This window comes from Macrotis lagotis, chromosome 3 (genome assembly GCF_037893015.1).
Source record: "Macrotis lagotis isolate mMagLag1 chromosome 3, bilby.v1.9.chrom.fasta, whole genome shotgun sequence".
In the NCBI taxonomy this organism is placed as follows: domain Eukaryota; kingdom Metazoa; phylum Chordata; class Mammalia; order Peramelemorphia; family Peramelidae; genus Macrotis; species Macrotis lagotis.
This window is the reverse complement of record NC_133660.1, coordinates 170,952,620-170,972,873: the sequence shown is the minus strand read 5'-3', so window position 1 is coordinate 170,972,873 and position 20,254 is coordinate 170,952,620. Positions and strand designations below refer to the sequence as shown.

The 20,254-nt window shown below is 32.3% G+C and overlaps 1 protein-coding gene across 3 annotated transcripts in view; it reads right to left on the bottom strand.

Annotated features, from left to right (window-relative positions):
- KCTD8 (potassium channel tetramerization domain containing 8) overlaps positions 1-20,254 on the bottom strand; it is a 293,990-nt gene that overhangs the window by 232,395 nt on the left and 41,341 nt on the right. For 2 of the 3 annotated variants that reach the window (XM_074229520.1, XM_074229519.1), the window contains exon 4: positions 16,625-16,641. The exons of the other annotated variant lie outside the window; for it this stretch is intronic. In XM_074229520.1, the coding sequence (XP_074085621.1) occupies positions 16,625-16,641 (17 nt within the window). The remainder of the gene's footprint in view (positions 1-16,624; positions 16,642-20,254) is intronic. 3 annotated transcript variants of the gene reach the window in all.

Here is a 20,254-nt window from a genome sequence, read left to right as displayed (position 1 = left end):
CTGGAGTATAGAATATATGAAGTGGAATAATATGAAGCAAGACTCAACAAGCAGAATGAAGTCAAATGGTTAGAAGCTTGAAATTCTAGACTAAGAAGTAAGCATTCTAATCCAGAGACAAAAGAGAATCTCTGAAGACTTCTTAGCAGGATAATAACACAGTTGTATACCTAAGAAAATAACTTGGGTATTTATGCTGAGAATGAATGGGGGGAAAGGAGATTATTGCAAAGACCTAAGGAAGAGGAAACGACCATTATTATAGAGAGGCTGTCTGACAAAAGAGTATAGATTAAGGAGATACCATGAAGTGAGACCTTACAATTAATTACCCAACAAGTTTTTGAGGTCAAGTTTGATTCCAGGTCCTTTCTGACTTCAAATCAGTGCTGTATCCACTACACCAGAAAATTGAGGAGTCACTAGCATTGGGATAGAAGTGAGCACTATTATTAAGAAAGAAGAGGATCCAAGAGAGATTCTGGGGTGGGATGACTCTATTTTTAGAAAAAGAGAGAGATGACTATTCATCAAGTGATACCAAGAAAGTATGAAACATTCTCTATGAAGTAGATGAAATATCATTAGATAATTAGAATAAAATATATGCACTTATATTTACTTTATATATATGGTTCTAAACTTAGTATGTGGATGCTCCTAAGGTAATGATGCCACATAAATTCATGTAGCAAAAGAATACATTAAATATTTTAAAATTCCTTTGTTTCAATTATTATTTTATTGAATTCTATTGACAAACTAAGATATTCCAACACTTAAATTTTCATAAGTTTCACAAAACAGTTTAAATCAGTGAGTAAATCTCTGTAGAATGGTTATGTGTTTCCATTTGAGTTCAATAAATATTCTACATTCATAGAATTTCAAATGTTTGAAAGGAGTCCCCCAAAGTCACGGATGGCATTTATATAATACCTTAAGGAAATTCAATAAAAAATCATATCTAAGAACTTTCCTTCTGTCATCCCTAATACATGGTCAACCATCTGTACTTGAAGACATCTAATGAGGAGGAACTCTGTTTTTGGTAAGCTCTAGTTGTTTGAAAGAACTTTCATCTAGTCTTAAATCTAACCAAAATATATTTCTTTGCAACCTCTCCTTCATCCATTTTGTTCTCTTTTTTAACCCCCTTGAGGCTCAGCAGGATAAGTCTAATTCCTATGCTATATGTGTCTTTCAAACATTTTGCCTTTGCACAAATAAGGAATTTAGTATTTGGGAGAAAAAAATTAAAACTGTTCACATAAGTCGGCTGTCTTAGAATAACTTAGAATCAGTATATTAGACATTTAAAGGAATCTTCCATCCCAACATCAGAAAACTGAATGATTCAATAGTCATATATATAAGATCCAGTTGTGAAAAAATTATCATATAGGTAAAGTTTGTCTCAAGGTTTCCTTCATTCCTTTCTGTTCCCTATCCCTAGATATACAGATATTCTATCATTCTACTGAAAATGAATAATGGGACCCTTTCCTTCCTATCTATCTTATCCAAAAGCATTTCCTTCTCCCATTCATTTGAGTCTTTTTATTTTCATTTTAACAAAGGTTTTTTTACCTTTAGCTGAAATGACTCCTGTTAATATCTGAGCCAATAGATATTATTTCTCTTGATAACTTAGTACCTCAGCCTAGTCAAAATAGGTAAATCTATCACAAGTCATGAGAGATTGGAGAGTAAAGTATTGGTGTAAATTTCAGAGACCTTGTCAAAAAATAATATATTTGGTATCCTTCAAATCTTAGTAGGCATTCATTTCAAATCAAATTCACCTTCTCAGTGATCTAGTCAAGCAAATTTAATTGCTATCAAAGCAGTGGTCAACCCATTATTGTGTGCTAGGAAGATTGGAAGGTACATTAAGCATTCTTGACCATGAGACTACTATTTGACATATTGAATCAATAACATATGTATAATCCCATGATTTTTCTGGATTGTTTAATATTAGTATAAAATGGTTTAATATTTCATAGTAATAATGATTAATTAGCAACATAACATTTGGTATAATTTAGAAAATTATTTCTATATCATTCATTTTTATTTCAATTAGAAAAAATGGAATCTAGAAAACAAGACCTCTAAGGTTCAGCATAAGCCATGTCTACACCCTAAGAATAAAAAGGATGATTGATCAGAAAACTGATAGCCACAGTTCATTAGTCTCAAGGAATATCTGTCATCACACCTTGCCAGTATACATTCAGGAATAAGGATATGAGGTATCAAAACAAAATTTAAAACTAAATCTAAAAGGTAATTCATGCTAAGATTAGGATGGTGAATTCAGTTTCAGAATACAGATTTATGGATTTTAGAGGTCTAAACTGAATTGAAGTCACAATGGCTTTCAAAAATGAGGAAACTTAGATTCTAGCCTTAGGTAGAGGAGAAAATCCCACCATGAGGCCTTTTTCAATACATCTAGGGAATTGATTCAGTCACAGTAACCAGGAGAAAGAGTCAAGGGTAAAAAAAGCATCTAGATCAAAAAGCATTAAAATCTCCAGAATTTAAGAGAGACATGGTTAAGTCAATGCAGACAGTAGGCAGAACTGGAAGAGATACCTGGTAAGAAGATTAGCAAAAATCTTTATTATCTAAATAATCAAAAATCAAGCCTTCCAAATGTCCATGGAAAAGTCTATGTTAAGGTATGATAGGATGTATGTGGTAAAGTAAATTTATTAAAGGTCTAAAACTCAAGTGAACTCATCTTGGTTATTGGAGAATAAAACATAAAGTACTTGTCATAGACTCTGGTTAAGACCCAAAGAATACTTTCCAAAAACATTGGAATCTCACTCAATATTTGGTTATTTGAGTTGGTGTGTCTCTTTTTAGAATTTGTCCTTTGGATTCTGGTTCTGGGAATAGGATTATTTTATTTATATTCTACCAGAACATAGGTAACAATGACAGCCTCTGAAGCCAATTATCCAATGAATTCACCCTATAAAGTTCCCCTTTCTCCTCTAAACTTGGCTTATACCTCACAAATCATTTTAGTCCTAGTCTCCTCAATGCATTCTCCCCATGACAAGAGTTACCAAAGAAGAAGGGAATACATGAACTATCCTGACAAGTCAAATGGGCCCATAGAGTTTATCTAGTACAATGACACTGAGGATCAAAGATGTTACATTATTTTCTCAAAGTCACAAAGCAAACAAATGAAAACAAAGTAGATCTCTAATGATTTAGGAGATAGTTAAAACAATTTCTGGAACACAAATATAATATTATTAAACTATATGAAAAAACTAATATAATGGGAAACATGACAGTAAGATTAACAGATGAAAAACCAGGCAAACAATATAAATAATATCTACAATACTTGAAAATAAATGCTATAAAATTATGATGAACAAAGTTGATCCCCCAGAAAAAAAAGACATGAAAAATTACCTCCCTCACCTTATTTCAAAGGTGGGAGCTCTAAATGTAGATAACAGTACATAAATATTAGACATTAAACATATTAGTTCTTTTTTTGGATAATTTCCCCCTTCTTTGCATTTTTATAATAAAGAATTGATTATGATAGGGAATTTTGAGGATGGGAGAAATGGGAATAAAATAAAAATGTAGATTTTATAAAAGCAAAAGATTTTAAAAATCATTTTGTTAAAGAAAAAATGTCACCAAGTTATTAAATGGGAGAACAAGAAGTAAAACCTGAACTCTCATGGTATTTTATAGAATTTCTACTTTGGGGATCTGTTTTTGAGATGATAATCAATTAAAACTCATATTTTCATCCAGTTTGATGATGATATTTGAATGGGGGTAATGATGACAAAATTCAGCCTGTGCCCAAAGAGAGTTCTAAATTTATCACAATACGTGCCTTAAGCATTGTAATATAGTTTTTATTATGCTATGACAGTATAGTTGAAAATTTTCTATTTTTATTATTCTAAAAAAATATCTCTAAAATAGTCATACCATAAACTTATATATAGCATATTATCAGGAAAGGGTATGGACAAAGGAGTATCTTTGTTTGCCTGCAAAGTGAAAGCACCGGCATTGACAAAAAAAAAAAAGGAAAATTTATTCCTTCGCTGGCTAAAAATATTCCCATAATAAAATGTGCAGAAGATGGCCATATGGCTAAAAGAAGAAGACATTCTTCTTTCCACTTTGAAAAATTTGTTTGTACTATAGTTTTGTTGAGGGTGCTGAAATGTCTAATATAATAATAATAGCAAGTAATAATAATAGCCTATTGTTTAATAGCATTTTATATAGTGCTTTCTTATCATGACTATTAGAATTACAAACACAAGGATAAATGCAGAGCAGGGTAATAAAAGGATGATAGAGAAAAATTAACTCAAATTATTTCCAAAAAGTATAAAGAAACAGGAAATCACTTAAAAGGGTCGTAAAAACAGACATTCTTATCATGTGGACTGTGTTTCCTTGGTGAACTGTAGAATTACTGCAAAAAGTCTATGAATACACATGCATACCAAGAACTATCTTGGTCTTTATTTAGTTTCAAAAAATATGGGGGGCAGCTAGGTGGTGCAGTGGATAAAGCACGGCCCTGGAGTCAGGAGTACCTGGGTTCAAATCTGGTCTCAGACACTTAATAATTACCTAGTTGTGTGGCCTTGGGCAAGCCACTTAACCCCATTTGCCTTGCAAAAACCAAAAAAGAAAAAATATATGCAGCATTACTCAGTATAATAAATAAATACATTAAATAAAAATTAATTTATATAATATATATATTGACTTACTCATTTAAATAAATATTCACACATTAACAATGAAATTTTTCAAATGGATGCTGCTGGTGGTGGGTGAAATGAAATGTAAATTAATATAAAAAATATTGTAATGGATAATAAGCTTTTTGTGCTTCTTTATTAGTAGACACTAGTACCTGTATGATGACATATCATATATATATATATATTCAAAAATTCTAAACCTTTTAAAATTTTTGAGGTTCAATTAGAACCTTCACATAAAAAGGTTAGAAACTATTGTATTAAAATAACAATGTATTTATAAAAGTAAATGAAAAATGAAAGAATTAATAATCTGAGCTATAAAGTAGAACTGATAAAATTTAAAAATCATTAAAATTCTAAAATTAATCTCAAAAATTTAATTAAATAGTACATCCTACTGAAGGGAAAAAAGTGTGGTATAGTAAAGAACTGGCTCCACTGCAAGGAAGATTTAACTTCAAGTACCTGATTTAGCTTGCCAAAGCAAGTTCTTTAACCTCTATTTCCCCAGGTAACTTTCCAAAACTCTAAGTTGTAGAGTAAATACCATCTGCCTTGTTAAAGGAAGACCTTTGCTGAGAACTCCTTAGGATAGTGAAATCACAAGTTTTATTATATATACAGGCATATATATATATATATATATATATATATATATATATATATATATATACATACATATATATGCAGACACACACAAATGTGCATTTACAATCACATAAATATAATGTAAATTGATCAGACAAAATAAAGTTCAAGATACAGAATCAATTTATTAAGTAATAAGGAAAGACTGGAATTTATTTTAAAGTCATCATGACAAAAATATTTTAATCAATTACATAATTTGCAAACTTTTAAAAGAGTTAAAAAAATGAAATGACATTTTTTCTCATCCTACTGTACAATGACAATTGATATTCATAATGATGACTCTGAGGCATGGCAAGATCTTACAATGACTTCTGAATTATTTAAGAATGATTAAATTATATTCAAAGAATCATGGAAGACCTTACAGGTCATCTATCTGAAGCATAAATTCCCCAGATATATGACATAATGATTTTCTACTTATGTATTTCCACAATATATCCAATAAGGGGTCATCAAACCTCTGCTTGAACATTTTCAGACATTTATTTTCAGATGTCAGAAATTCATCATAAAGAAAATCAAGTCACTGAATATATAACTGGAAATACTTAAAACAACAGAACAAAAATTATCAAGAGATTCCCATAAAATCCCCATAATTTGTTGGTTACCAGATGATTGGAGTTTCAGTTGGGATTTTTGACATTTCTCAAAACAAGATTATCTATATTAATCCTAAGAAATCATAAATAGAAAAATGATTTCACTGACAGTTTTAATACTATGTAATTTACTATATCCTAAGGAACTGGAAATGAAAATGGCAGATATCAATAATATGTAGCATGCTGCCAAACAAGATGTTCTGAAAAACAGAGCATAAAAAACAACATGGAAGATAAGGATAATTAAAATAGAAGGGTGGGAAGTTCAAGTATGAAGAATGTAGTATGAATGCCCTGACAGCTGATATCAGCACAGATGTATAATAGCAAAGTAAAACCTACTCCTAAAAAAGTTGAGGAAAAGAATTACACAGGAATAGAAGAGATTTATGATTTAGACCAAAAAGGAAGTTTTCCTAGAAATGGAATAACATATCCATCAAAGAATCAAAATATTTTGGCATTTCATAATCCCTGCACAGCATATACAATTACTAACAATAATAATGAGTTCCTCTGATCTTCTAGATAAATAGACTTTTATTGGAATTTATGTTCTAATTGTATTTCCTTCAAAATAAATGAACATATTATAAACTTTTGAAAGAAATATTCTGGAAAAGTTATAACACCTTAGCACAATGACAAATCTCATTCCGAGTTATCCCACTATCTCGCCTTTAATATTGAGTATCATTATACTAGATTTATTTGAGGAGCAGAAACATTTTGCCCATTGGTTAGTTATTCCTGATCAAGTCTCTGAGCAATAACTAAAAGGATCCAATGATTATTTTTTTTCACCATTATTTCTCCTCAGAGAATTTCAGATTTGTCTCAAAAGAGGAACTAGAACTTACTCAGGCTTAGTTAGTTAAGACATTTATAGTGCCAAAAAAGATCCTTAGCCACTTTAGTCTTCATTTCAAAGCCAGAAATTTCTCAGAATGGCAATAAAACAAAGAGTGACAATATTAAAATTGTTTTAAAAATCATCTTCCTTCTTAATTAACCTAACATAATAAGGAAATATTCCCAGTGAGAACCTCAAGGGTTGAAGAGGCATCTCACTGTCTTTCTTTCTTTCCACTTCTGGGCACCAAAATATAACCTTTTAACTCTATGTATATCACCTAGGATTTTGTTTTGCACGTTTACAATTGAATTTCCATGAAATTTTTATAACTTTAGTTTGATGTTGAAATATCAAAGTTATACATACCTACTAGATTCCCTCCCACCAAAATTTAAGAACAATGGAGTTTGGGACAATGTCTTAGCTATTAAAGTCTCAAATATTACATCTTCCTCACCTCCCTAGTATTATTCTTCACATTGTAAGCACTTATTAAATATTTGTTGAGTTGAAATATTTAAGCTCTCTAGTCCATTTACTCAGTTGTCAAATGAGGGATTTGAAATAAATGATCTTTATGAGTATTTATGTTTTTTTCTACTTACATGAAAATTAAACTTATAGATCCAGTAACAAAATCTAACAGTTGCCATTTTATGGAATTACTTTTTAAAAATTGACAACTGTAACACATATCTCATTTAATCCATAATATTATCTCTTACCTAGAAACAAAATAAAACCTATTCCAATCAAGGAATTACTTTTGTGAACTTTAACAGCAAAACCCTTTATCACCAATATGAATTGTTGTCAATCTGTAGAATAATCATTCTTTATATTAGGACAGAGTATTCATTCCCTTCTTCATTCTTATCATAGTGATATTGCTATTTGGTTTTATACAAAATTAGCTGTGATAATTAAGTGTTTAATTAATTCAATAAAAACACTGGTTCTATAAACTAAAAATGTTGAACACAGAACCTAGGAAGAAAGTCCCTACAATCAACATTTATATAGGCATCTATATGTGTAGAATATTGTGAGAATGCCTCTGTAATACTCGAGTTGATCTTCTGTTATCCATCTTGCCTCTTTAATATATACACATGATATTCATTGCCTAGTCAATGGCGATTCTGCTCATGTTTTGCCAATGCTTTATGAAGTTAAGGTTTATTATCATAAATGTACTAAACTAAAAAAACTGACAAATTTTCTTAACGTGTGGGAAAATGTTACAAGATTTTGAACAGTTCTTTCAAGCATGATTTACTGCAATTATAGTACCTAGCAAATGGAATTAATTTGTTTGTGGTTGCATATCAGTTGTAGCAAAATAAATTACAGTTAAATCTGCATTTTAAAAAGAAGAGACAAACATGTTTAGTTATATGTAGTTCCTTTTTTTCTTCAGACACAAAGGAGCTATTTCACAGCCATGTTACTTTCGGGAAATGACTTCTACAGAGTGTAATATTTGTTCTTTGATTCAGAACCTGCAATTTATATAGAGAAGGTCATCATAGAAAAACATGACAAAATTTTTAACATGGTAAATGTATTTTTGAATTTAGACAGATCTTTGATTTATGCAAATCTTTTGAGCAGTTCCAAATCTTTTTCAAAGAATTTTTATCTAATAAAATTTTATTTTTAAAAATAATTATAGGGCAGCTAGGTGGCGCAATGGATAGAGCACCAGCCCTGGAGGCAGGAGGACCTGAGTTCAAATGTGACCTCAGACACTTAATAATTATCTAGCTGTGTGGCCTTGGGCAAACCACTTTACCCCATTGCCTTTCAAAAGAACTAAAATAATAATAATAATAATAATTATTATTATTATTATAAGTTATTTGGCATGGTGGGCTCTGAAAGGTGGGCTCATCACAGGGTTAATCATCTTCTTTAATGCTTAAGTTAGGTTCTCATTATAAATTTAACAGATCAAGTTTTTAAGGTGACTCACATGCCCCGTATGAGTCATGTAACTGAATGGCAGTTATGAGAATCAATATTCCCTCTTTAATGCATCTTAACATAGGCATTGGGTAACTATTCCATTGATTGCTAAAATAAAGAAAAACAAAATCATAAATTGAGTCAGTTAGTGACAAAATAGATTATAAAAATTATTTATGGGTAAATAATTTACTTAAGCTCATAATAAGGACTGAAGAAAGAAAACAACTAGAATACCAATTACTACCAATACTAATACCAATTTCTGTTTCATTATTCTATGTCAGATATCATAAAACTACTGTACGACATTAAGATATTTTCATTCCATCTATACATAATTAATGATATCAACAGGAATACTAACACATTCATCCCTAGGAGAAGGTTAAGCCAAAGAATATGAAAATGGAGAAATGGTAATTTCCAATTGGATATAAAACAATGACTGATTTCTAGTCTTAATTTAGATTTCTAAATACTATAACTAAGTAATGTCAACCTCTAAATAAATAGTCACACATATACAAAATTACTCAGCCAGAATTAGAGAACAAGACTAGACAGAGTTGAGTTCTAATTCTCAGTATAATAAAAGAATTTAGTTTGGGTAAATCCCAGAGAGTCTTAAACTTGATTATTTAGGTGTTAACATCAAAATGAGGTGGTCAACATTATTAATTAAAAACTTTTTAGGGGGGTGGCTAGGTGGCGTAGTGGATAAAGCACCGGCCTTGGAGTCAGGAGTACCTGGGTTCAAATCTGGTCTCAGATACTTAATTACCTAGCTGTGTGGCCTTGGGCAAGCCACTTAACCCCGTTTGCCTTTCAAAAACCTAAAAAAGAAAAAAAAACTTTTTAGGGAAAGGAAGAGTTGTCAAGTAGGTATGAAGTTGTCACTTATATCTAAAACCTGCAAGAATCCATTACCAAAACTTCTGATAAAATGATAATTACAACCATAGATTGCTCAGTTCTGTTTATATAGCTAAAAAAATTGCCTATCATGGTCATGTCCTAGAACAATTCTAATCATCTGGTGTCAACTATGTAATAAAAGATTAGAAAAATAAAATACATGCAATATATATGTACATTTTATGCATATATCACTAATAAAATAGGATTCAAATTTTCTAATTTCATTAATTTAGAAAATAGCAGAATTACATATTGACAATATTCCTCACTCTTAAATCAAACCATGCAGATAAGGTAGTAACATTTCTTCTATTGGAAACCTCCCTATTTCCCAATTTCTCCCATTTAAAGTAGCATGGATTTTTCTTACTTCAAAGCAGACATAATACACTTCAGTCTTTTAGGGAATATAGTGCTGAATCCCCTGTCCATAAATCTCAATTATATGCAATACACAAACCAAAATTTACAAAATAAAGACATTTCCTAAACTTCACCTCTTCAAGAATTCTATTGCCATATACACATTGGAATATGGCATTTAGTGGAAGTGGGATCTTAGGGTCATAGATCTGGAGTTGGAAAGAAATTTAGATATCATAAAATCCAAAACTCTACAGATTAGAAAACTGAGAACCAAAATGTTAAGTAACTAATTTAGGGTCACAAAGCTAAGTAAAACAGTCAAGAATTAGTCTTGTCAAGTCTTCATGATTCCAAACCCAGCACTAGGACTTCACTGACTTCATTTTTAACTGCCAAGTCAATATCATTTTTTAAATATCATGGTTTAAGGTCTTATTAAGATGATTTAGTGGAGTTTTTTCAATTAAAAGCTGTTTGGTGCAGAGAATAGTTAAAATAGTGGAAAATAGTAGGGCAGAAACTAGACAAAGACCAACATTTCACACCCTATACCAAGATAAGGTTGAAAGGAGTACATGATTTAGACATAAAGAGTGAAGAAATAAGATTAGGAGAGGAAGGGATCTTTTATTTGTCAGATCTATGTAGAGAAGAATCCATGACTACCAAGACATAGAGAATATTTTGAAAGGCAAAACAGATAATTTTGCTAATTAAATTTAAAAAGTTTTTACACAAACAAATCCAATGCAACCAAACTTTGGAGGAAAACAGAAAGCTGCAAAACAATTTTTACAATCAGTGTTACTGCTAAAGGCTTTGTTTCTAAAATAAATAGGAAATTGAGTCAAATTTATAAGAATACAGATCAGATCATTCCCCAATTGATAAATGTTCAAAGGCTATGACTGCCAGTTTTAGTCGTATAAAATATGCCCTAACTCACTATTACATAGAGAAATGTAAATTAAAACAACTCTTAGGTACAACCTTAATTTACTAAATTGGTTAATATGACAGAAAAGGAAATGATAAAAGTTAGAGATGTAGGAAAACTGGATTCTAATTCACTGTTGATGGAGTTCTGAACTGATACAGTCATTCTGGAGGACAATTTGTAACTACCCAAAGGGCTATGAAACTATGCATACCCTTTGATCCAGCAATACCACTACTAGGTCTTTATCCCTAAGAGACCATAAAAAAGGGAAAAGGACTCACCTGTACAAAAAAAAAAATTACAGCAGCTATTTTTGTACTTACAATGAACTGGAAATTGAGGGGACAGTCATCAGTTGGGAAATGGCTGAACAAGTTATGGTATTTGAATATGATAGAATGCTACTGCTGTGTAAGAAATCTTGAGCAGTTGGACTTTTGCAAAGCCTGGAAAGGCATGCACGAACTTATGGTGAATGAAGTGAACAGAATCAGGAGAACATCAGACACAATAACAGCAACATTGTGAGATGATCAACTAAGTTAGACACAGCTCCTCTCAGCAATTCAGTGATCAAGGACAATCTTGAGAGACCTGTTATGGAAAATGCCATCCACATCTCAGATGAAAAAACTATGGTGTCTGAATGCAAAAGAAAGTATACTCTGTTCACTTTATGTTTTTTCTTTCTTTCTCATGACTTTTGCCCCTTAGTTCTAATTCTTTGTTCAGGGCATCTAGATAGTGCAGTGGACAGAGCATTGGTCTTAGAGTCAGGAGGACAGGAGTTCCAATCCAGACTCAGATATTTGACACTTACTAGCTGTGTGACCTTGGGCAAGTCACTTAACTCTGATTGCCTTGCATCCAGAGCCATCTTCAGTCAACATGATTCATTTCTAACCACTGGACCCAGCTGACTGGAGAAAAAAATTGAGTTGGTGACTTAGTACATCACCCCCTCACTCAAATCCAATTCATGTGCTTATCATGGCATAACTTCCCTTGATGTCATGGTCTTCTTCAAAAATGAAGGACAAACATCAATTCTTCTTACATAATATGACTAATATGGAAATATGTTAAACACAATTATACATGTACAACTTATATAAAATCGTTTGCTGACATGGGAAAGGAAGTGGGAAGGCACAAACTCAAAAATGTTCAAAAGAATGAATGCAGAAAACTATGTTTGCGTGTAATTAGCAAAATAAATTAAAAATTAAAGTTATTTCCCTCCTTTTCTGAAGTAAAAAAAAAAGATAAAAAAATTTTCAGGGATATAATCTTTTTTGCAATGGGGAATCAGTATATGATTAGAGTGTCTTAATGCTTTTGTCACATGGAAGAGATCCATGTGGAATGTGGGGAAACTATAAGAATCATGATACATAATATATGAGGACTAGGAGCCATCCTACTGAGTCCAACATATTGTCCAGTGAAATGAGAGTCAGTCTTTTGCCTCTGTATTTATTCTTATCTTTTAAAGGAAGATTGATAATAGGCTTCAACCTAGTGACTTTCAAAAGCTCAGGAGAGTGAGTTTCTGGGAATCTGGGCATCTGAGTCCAAACTGGCCTTTGTAGCCAGATCAACACCAGTCCCTGAGAAGGAAAATGGCAGCTTTAGTAATGAATTTCAGGACTCAGACCTGTGGAAGCCAAAAGAAGAACTTAGCTGCCAGGAAAGCCATATTTGGACATGAACCTGGAGAGACTTATTCTATGTAGAAACAACTAAAAGTGAGTCTAATTTCCCAAAAGACCAAATTGGTTTAGGACAGGGGTGTCAAATTTAATTAGAAATAGATTCCGGTAGTGATTTAGAAAACCACAAATTAACACTATCTTATGCTGTATTATATTTTTATTCATTTTGTTAAACATTTCCCAATTATATTCTAATTTGGTTCAGATGTACCAGAGAGTTTAACCAATTGCTTGGGTCATAAATTTAAAATTTCTGGGTTGAGAATATGCCCTTAAAGTGTGGAAAGGTAAGTTGGCGTTTGTGTTGCTATTACATCTTTGAAGTAAATATCCTGTCATAAAAGCTAATTGAAAGTGAGTAATTAAGTGAAATTGGGGTACTAACAGGCCCCTTGGCTCCTAATATTTAAGGAAACAATTGGGGAGAGCTTGGGTCCATGACAGAACAAGCATCTCTAGACTAGCAGAGTCCGTTTAACACCTCAAAAGCAATTGTGGCCACTTTAATGAATCAGAGTAAGCTCACTAAACTTAAAAAAAAAATTCTTAAATCTTAGTGCAACATTTTTCTCTGATAACTAATAGAAGAAATTGCTAACCTCATGGAATCCTATGAATTGATAAAATTTCACATAATTTTATGTTTTGTATATATTTTTTAGGTATTTTGTATTCTATTTTCTATTCACTATAATTTCTATTATATTATATTTTCATATTCTATCAGAGGCAAAAGATATTCTTTATTAGGCTTTTTTTATTCATATGATCATAGATTTAGAGTGGAAAGGAAACTTTGAGCCTCCTCATTTTATATATTGGTTCACCATTCTCCCTAACTATAGCATTTCTATATAGCCTTTCTTTAAAAATTGGAATATTGTCATAAAAAGGGAGGAATATGGAGTGGGAAAAAGTTGGAGTCAGGCCTAACATTTACTCCCTGCTTGGCCTTGAGCAGATCATTCATCAGCAAAATTAAGGACTGGAATTTATCATACATTAGAGTACAATGAAGTTAAACTAAAAGTTTGACACAACCCCTCATCATCAATCATAGTGTCTTGCATTAAAATTAAGACTTGGAAAATTACACTAAGCAAATTGGTATACAATATGATGGAGTAAATTAGTTAAAAACAAAAGAGGAATTTAAAATCTGAAGAACAAACCAATATAATAAGAGAGTGGCAGAGGCAGTAAAGTACAATTCAGGAATGATCATTTTGCCTATCCCAGTTTAGGGAACCAGCTGTTTTTAATTTTGAAAATGAATGTGATTATATGTTTGGTTGTCTCTCCTTGTCGAGAAGGATCATTTTTCCCCTTTAATCTATGGATTTTAAGTAGTTTTCTAAAAAATCTTCTATTAAATCTGATGGCCAATTTTCTCACTTCTCTGATACCTTTTGGCAATGGTAATAGGCTATTTCAGTGACAGCTAACTCATTTGACAAGCATTTATTACCTTCCTAGGACAGTGCTACATATTGGGGATACAAAAGTAAAAATTTTAATAGTTCCTGCCCTAGAGGAGCAAACATAAATATTTAACTATAGTAGAAAAGATGCCAACTATTTTAATACAGTAGTTAAAAACAAATAACCTCCCAGTGAAAGGAGTGCTGGAACATGAAGGAAGGAAAGTAGGTCTGAATCAACCATAGACCCAGCTACAAATAAATGGCAACAAAATAGTTGAAATAAGATTTCCTATTTCTCACACCTCTTCTTGAATTTCTTAAATTTTACACCTCCAACATAGCAAAAGGCCTTGAAAAATATAGTTTTTATCAAGAAGCAGTATAGTTCATTTTAATATGAGATATGCCTAATTAATTGTTTGGTAAGAAACACTAATCTCCAAGAACACATATACTTAATATCTATACCCCAATTCCCCGCAAATCCATGAAAAAAATGTTTCTAGCCTTCAAATGCCCTTAAGCTAACTTAAAGAGTATCTAACATTTTTTACATCTTCCTGTTGTTTTACCTGTCCTCCATATTTAATGACCACATGCATAAATTATAGTAATCTACAGAAATTCTGAGAAATAGCAATGGATAGAGGTAGTCCTGGAGAAAAATGTTACCCTAGGTTTATCTGACCCTCTAGCAATTTTCCTTATCTTTGGTACCTGCCTTAACTCCAAGTTTTGCCAACTCACTTGCTCCCAGTATCCTTAATCCAACCAGTTAAGAAATTGAACCAGTTTAGGAAAAATTGAGAACACCTAACCCCCAATGCACATACACACCCATATACAAACACTCTCTCTCTCTCTCTCTCTCTCTCTCTCTCTCTCTCTCTCTCTCTCTCTCTCTCTCTCTCTCTCTCTCTGTCTCTCTCTGTCTCTCTTTGTCTCTCCCTCTTTTTGTCTCTCTTTTTGTCTCTCTGTCTCTGTCTCTCTTTGTCTCTCTCTCTCTCTCTCTCACTCATCTTTCTTCAGGTAAATTAAAAACAGGTAAGACTCCACTGGCCTCACTAAGTCTCATTTTATACATTTTTGCATTAAATTCTCCACATTACTGTCCAGTTGTATTAATCAAGTAAACCTAACATAAAACAATGAGGTCTTTGAGATAAACTTGAGGCTTTGGAAATATTCAACAGAAAGGGAAATTAACTGTATGGTCTGAGTAGCTGACCTAGAGGAATAGACCTGAGGGAAACACTGACATCAAGAAAATCAGAAAACAAATTTATACAATCTTCCTTTTCTGCATGTTAAGAAATCACCTTAACTCAAATTCATTCAAGTATACCATCACTCTGTATTTAATTTCATGTTTGAAGTCACATAAAAGTAATGAAGCTTGCCAAGCAATCTTACTTTGAACATATTCTGAAAGGGAGAGATATTCGGGTGAGGTTGTTCTTTGGATATCTTAAATGCCTTCCTTGTCTTTTAATAATGGCAGTTCACCTTCACTCTACTTTGTTTGAAGTGGTTGTAATATCTTGTGCTTCAGGACCCAGAATGGCTTCACAAAAGCTTCAAGGAGTTGCAGTTCAAAGTGGAAAAGAACAGTTTTCTTTTTCTAAGTTTAGAACTCGTGAGATTTCTTAATTTAGATCTGGATTTCTATCTTCTTGGATGCTATATTCTTGAACAAACACCTGCGAGGTTCCATGGGAAAGTAACTTAAAAGGACACATAAGAATTCTCCGCTAGGATATCTCTTTAAACATAATCTGCTAATAAGGGTCACAGGGTGAGCAGCAGTTCTCCTGGGATGCAGAAGAATGGGGGTCTGTCCCTGCATTTATCCTTAATCTTGTGGTTTGCCTTTTCCTCTGTTTCTATCCATCATTTCATGCTCATCTACCACTGGGAGGAGGGAGGGACAAAGAAATTTATTTTTCCCTCTTTTATTTTCAAAAAGGGGAAATCACAGCAGTCAATCTTAGCCTATAACACCATCCCCTACTCACAAGATTGCTTGTTGGAGAGAAGGAGAGTGAAAAATAATAGTAAGGTGGTTGTGCTCTTCCTTCATAGAGCAGACTAAATCTATTAACTTCAGTTACAACATAAAGGCAGTTAATCCATCCTAGGAATCAGGAAAATGAACACTAGCCAAGTCCCTTAACCCTTCACAGCCTGTTACTTCATCTATGAAATGGAAATAACTACTTCAGAAAGTTTTATAAAGATCAATTATAATGGTGTATATAAAGTATTTCAAGAATTCCAAATGGATATCTAAATGGGAAGTCTTGTTATTAGACTTGGGGATATAACATAATTTTGCGAGGAAGAAAAATATATCAGTGAGCCTGAGGAAGTATTTTCTTGTAAGGCTTTTGCAGCATTGGCAGCTTCAGAATTACCACTTAACATTTAGATGTTTTAAAAAAAATAAAGTTAAATTGGCAGGGTTGCACAATAGAAGAACAGTCTCTCTAGAATTCAATAGCCTTGGTTAAATCTAGGCCCTTCCTCTTTATCTGTGTGACACTGACAAGCATCTATGCCTCTGTTTACTCATTTGTAAATGAAGGAGTTAAAATGCATGGTTTCTGAAGTCCCTAATTATATAAGCTTTTGAGAAATGGACAGGTCTTAGAACTGTAACTGGATCTTAGGTATCAACACCAGAAGTCCTCTTCAATGTCCAGGAGAGTGTCCAAAAGCAGGGAACTATCAGGGATGGATTAAGGATGATTATCTGATAGCAAAATATTATATGAGTCAGCAAACATTAGGTGTTTAATATATGCCAGACACTGTGCTAATCCCCAATTATTACAGTATACTCCATGGTCTAAATACAACTCACAGACCACCCAAAGGTCAACCCACCTCTGTATTGTGGGAAATGGGTCTTTTTTCCATTTTTTCTTTTTGAAACTCAACTTTGTTCAGGTTAATATTCATTCATATTTATTAATAAAATCCTTGATGATCTAAAGAGAAGATTAAAATGGTATGCTATAGGGCTTTACCCTTGGCTTATTCTATCCAATATTTTTGTAAATCTCTTCAAAGAAAAGCATAGGAAAGTAACATGAATTTCACTGTGAAAATTAGTGGAAATTGAACTGTAAATTCAATGTAAGTCAACAGTTGAATACAATTGCCAAAACTATCTTGGTTGGCTTTAGATCATGGCAGTGATGATGGTGATGATGACAGCAGCAGCTATCATTTATATAGGACTTAAAAGCTTGAAAAATACTCATATTTTTAATAGAATCACAGTGACCAAAACAAAGGATAAAATGGTGCCCCTGTTCTCTGTTATAGTCAAACAATACCTGAAATATTGTTTTCAGTACAAATGCTACATTTGAGGAGGGATGCTGAAAAACTGAAGCACATTCAGAGAAGTGTAACTAGACTTCTAAGAACAAACAAAACACTATATTACATAAAAACTGGATGAAGCATCTGGGGATATTTGAACTGGGGAAGACTTAGTAGAGTATAAGAACAGCATGGTTTTCGCATTTAAATATATAAAAGGTTTTCATGTAGAAGAAAATTAGATTTCTTCTGCTTGGTTCCAGAAGATGGAAATGGGGCCAGTAATAGGTAGGAATTACATAAAGGTGGAGAAGTGTAAAATAAAGAAAAAGGTTATGATCATTTGAGGTTGTTAAGGGGGATTCATGGTTCAGATGCCAGAAGGTTCCTCCCAAATCAGTTCTATTTCATAAATCGATTAATTGGAGATTCTTTACTAAATATAGACTGGGAACCAAAAATTGAATAGCACAAGTGTCTATGGGGATGGAAATCTTGCCAAAAGGGGGTGTTTTTTAAAGTGTTTTCACAGTTTCAATGAAGAAAATGCCATCTGTGCCTCTCTGCACATTATTTTTAAACTTAAAATTTACACATTGTATTTACAAATGTTTCTGTTCTCAGGTTAATTTGAAAAGCTCTTGTTGGATGTTTATAGAATTGAATTGTAGCTAGATAAATACAAGAAAGCTAGACAGAGATTAATAATATATAAAGATGAATTGGAATCTGCATTTCCAGTATTGGCCTAACAGCAAGTGTTCAATTCCATTTTTCAAATATGATTCTGAACATAACCCCTTAATATCATGTACTTTTTTCCAAAATAAAAATCTCCCAAATTAAACAATTTTCCTTTCATAAAATAAGATCCTTCTCCAAATTCTCTATTTCAATTACTGTCAGCACAATTTTATTGGTCATTCAAGCATCTAACCTCAGTCATCTTTGACTCATTATCTTTTTTCTATCTAAAACATATATATATATATATATATATATATATATATATCAAGCCCCATGCTATTAAGCACAATGATATTTCATTTGAGCCTCACAATAATGCTAAGAGATATATGCTATTATCTTCATTTTGCAATTGAGAACACTATAGGCAAGCAAAAATCAAGTGAATTGTCCAGGACATTCTTGAAGCTGGATTTGAACTCAGTTCTTCCTGACTTCAGGCCATGTGCTCTGTCATTTGTAAAGAAAATCATAACGAATAACAATTACTATATTGAAATATAATACAGATGAATGAGACATTCCTATCTAGCTTTAACATTTAAATTATCTGGCTAAATGCATGTTCTAAGGATATAGTTTCATAACTTTGTTCCAAATGACTATCAGTGTTTTAAACATTAATGATACTTTAATATTGCAAATCAAAAAGCTTTCAAGGGGCAGCTAGGTGGTGCAGTGGATAAAGCACCAGCCTTGGAGTCAGGAATACCTGGGTTCAAATCTGGTCTCAGACACTAATTACCTAGCTGTGTGGCCTTGAGCAAGCCACTTAACCCCATTTGCCTTGCAAAAAAAAAAAAAAAAAACTTTCAAAACCTATAGTTCTCCATATCTTCCTATGAGTCCTCCACAAAGAATGTCTTGAATGCTATTTCTAAGCAGTTTGTGAAAATAGCGCCAAATTTGGAGTCAAAAGACCTGAATTCAAATGATTGAAGATAATTCACTTAATTTCCTTGGGCCTCAGTTCCCTCATTCTGCTTTTCTTATCTCTAACACTTGGCAATGTCTAGCACAGTTGGCATCTAGTATTTGCCTGTTGATTTGTTACTCCACCCTCTATAAGGATTGTCTCTTTCATTTTGCTCTGACTAAACAAAACAGTGGCAATTATCTTTGGCACATTACATAGATGATAGATGATAGCTAAATGGATAGATATAGATGATGATATAGATAGAGAAAATAAACAGAACACATAAATCTGTATCCTATGTTTTATGTCTTAGCTGGATTCTGATAATCAAATAATTCATCAAGAAATTTAGTATGACCTTAATATATACATGGCAGAATCATTGTTGGAATCTTTAAGGTTATATTTTGGTATACTGAGTCAAATCCTGTTTTGTAATCCTTAATTGCAATCAACTATTATCTTCTTCCATACATTTCAGTCATGTGATACTATGAAGATTGATCTACAGCAAAAAATTGTTCACTTTTTACATTCTCATAATGGATATCTTTAAGATGTGGTTCATTCTAATAAAGGTTTTATAGAGATTAGAAATTAGGAATAGGTCTTGGTACTATTTTATGGCTTTTCAACTACTTACCAGTAATAGCATTTGAGATTTTTGCTCATTTGGTATCTCTCCATTTAATATATAGTTTAAATTCTATTCTTTTTTCATTATTCTCTCATTTATTTTCACACTGAGGTCAATGATGAAATTATATTTCATTCCTCTTGTCATAAATTCTTCTGTATGTACTTACTTGTCCAGTCACTTTTCCTTGATTTACCTTAAATACTATTTTCATTTTCTTGTATAGCATATCAGAAATGTTTAAAAGTAAAATTCCCTCCTTTGGGACTTGTGTCAAGCACCCAACAAATTTGATGAACAAATTTGTTCAGCTTAAATCCTAGTTTTAGGCCTTACCTGAAGTTAATTATCAGAGAGCACTTTAACAGAGGTTAGAGGTTAT